General features: G+C 47.2%; 1 protein-coding gene across 1 annotated transcript in view; it reads right to left on the bottom strand.

Annotated features, from left to right (window-relative positions):
* Positions 1–426: 426 nt before the first annotated feature.
* Positions 427–2,293, bottom strand: part of Tsbp1 (testis expressed basic protein 1) — a 23,048-nt gene continuing 21,181 nt past the window's right edge. Inside the window, exons 7-8 of the mRNA XM_005360432.2 lie at positions 1,559–1,579; positions 427–753 (exon numbers count right to left, since the gene is read on the bottom strand). Coding sequence (XP_005360489.1) covers positions 608–753; positions 1,559–1,579 — 167 coding nt within the window. The 3' untranslated portion in view covers positions 427–607. The remainder of the gene's footprint in view (positions 754–1,558; positions 1,580–2,293) is intronic.

The raw sequence follows: 2,293 nt of genomic DNA, 5'->3' as shown, positions 1-2,293 counted from the left end.
GGTGCTGGGGGAGGCATGAGAGAATGAGAGGAGCTCCTGAGGATGCGTGAGGAGGGAAGATGATAGAAAAACATTGACTATTCGCAAGCTGTGGTTTCAGTCCACAACCGAGGTGCATACATTACATTTTTGTAATTATAGTTTTACAGGTTTGAGGAAAACACCAATTGCAATGGTGCCTTAAAAAGATGGCATTTCAGTAAAAATTACAAAACAATAAATAATGCTACACGGTGTTCAGTGATAGATTGTGTAACTATCACAAGTAGACATTAAAGACCATGCAGAATTCACTTATAAGTCTTAGAAAGAGGATAGGGAAATCGAGGAGTCTGTAACACACACAAAGGAATTGCAGCGTTATTTACTACTTGAGAAATATGAAGGTGTTTACACACAAGGAGGCTGGGTTCACACAACGAAGGTGTGTACACACATCGATGGGCTTACGCTGAGAGTGCGTACGTACACTGAAGATGGGTTTGCACACTGTACCATGGTGTAGACACAGTGAGGGTATTTACACAGTCAGTGTTTATACACAGGGAGGGTGTTATATACAGTGTTAATTATTTCTGTATCTTATTTTAAAAACACTTTAAAAGAATCAAAAACAAGTATATAAACAATAAGGCTTGCAAAGCACAGCATGGCAGAACTGAAAGCCAGCCAGGGAACACTCACCCATGGAGCTGGTTGACTGTACCCCCACGGGGTTGATGGGTGGTCTTCCCAGAGAAGTAGCAGATGGTGCTAAAACACATGAACAGAAACTCAGGAGGTCAGCCATCGGGATTTGCCTGTCAGCTGCTGCCAACACCGTTGCCGTAAGACTTTATTCTGGCAATGGAACTGCTCTTTATGGGATACTTTTATGTCAGCTTGGCATGAGCTAAGGTGGCTAAGCTGGGAGGGAGCCTCAGCTGATAAAATGCCTCTGTAAGATCGGGCTGAAGGCAAGCGTGTAGAACTTTCTTTTCATTAGTGATAGATGGGGGAGGGCCCCGCCATTGTGGACGGTGCCATCCCTGGACTGGGGTGGTCCTGAGTTCTATAAGGAAGCAGGCTGAGCAAGTCATGGGGAGCAAGCCACCATGGCCTCTCTATCAGCTCTTGCCTCCAGGTCCCTGCGTTGTGTGAGTTCCTGTCTTAACTTCCTTAGATGGTGTGGAAGTGTAAGCCAAACAGACCCTTTCCTCCCCAAATTGCTGTGGTCATGGTGTTCATTGCAGCAACAGAAACCCTAAGACTGGGCCTTACGGATGCTAAGCAAGCTCTCTGCCACTGAGCTGAATTCCCAGCACAGGGCCGTGCAAACCTCTGAAGTCTGCTATCTCCTGCCGTCCTCTGCCTTCCTCTCTCTTTCCCTGCTCTCTCCCTTCCTCCTCCGCCCCGTTCTCTGGCTCATGGTTTTCTCTTTTTCTTCTAGGTGATCTGTGACTCAGCGCTCGCTCGGGGAGTGATTGGCTCCTGTGTGCTGGGCGTTTGTCCTCCGTAGACACAGCCTAGGGAAGGTGCTATAGTGGAACTGAGCTTCAAGAAGCCAGACAATACTTACTTAAACATCCTTTGGGCACCCCTGCAAGCACACACACAAAAAGAAAAGTCAGCTTTAACATGGCGGTGTTCATATCACTGCAGACAGCTACCCAAACATCATCACCAGGGAGCAGGCAGGCAATGAACCAGAGGCAACAATCTCTTCATGGCTTGACTTATGAGTTAAATGAACAAGAAGGAGGCTACCTACAGCAACTAATTTGTATAAGAAATGCAAGGGATGGAAACATTAAACGGGGGTATATTAATTATAACAGGAGTTGAAGGGGAGCAGGAGAGGGCTGGCTGAGAATTTAAGTTTAAAGGGCGCCACAGTAGCTGCACATACACCTGGATGTAATCATTGGATGTGCTTCTGGAGAGCTAACACTTGTCTTTTAGTAATGTCATAGCAATGGAATTCCTACAGGATCCAGAGACAGGCACAGCTAACACCTGGAGGAAGGCTAACTGCTCAGCAACCCAGGATGGCCAGCTGGGGGGTGGGCAGGCAGGGAGAGGGGGCTGGACCCCTCATCAGTCATCAGTCAAGAGAAGGCTTCACAGACTTGCTTACAGACAACCTGATGGAGGAGCTTTCTCAGCTGCACTTCTTCCCATGTGACTAGCTTGTGTCAAGTTGTCAAACACACTCTCTCTCACACAGACAGACAGACATACACAGACACACAGACACACGCCAGGACAGATGCCCTTATATGTGGACTAAGTCAAAGCACATGGAAGTTTCTCT

Source organism: Microtus ochrogaster, linkage group LG2, assembly GCF_000317375.1.
Source record: "Microtus ochrogaster isolate Prairie Vole_2 linkage group LG2, MicOch1.0, whole genome shotgun sequence".
Taxonomy (NCBI): Eukaryota; Metazoa; Chordata; class Mammalia; order Rodentia; family Cricetidae; genus Microtus; species Microtus ochrogaster.
This window is presented reverse-complemented; position numbering and strand designations above follow the sequence as displayed.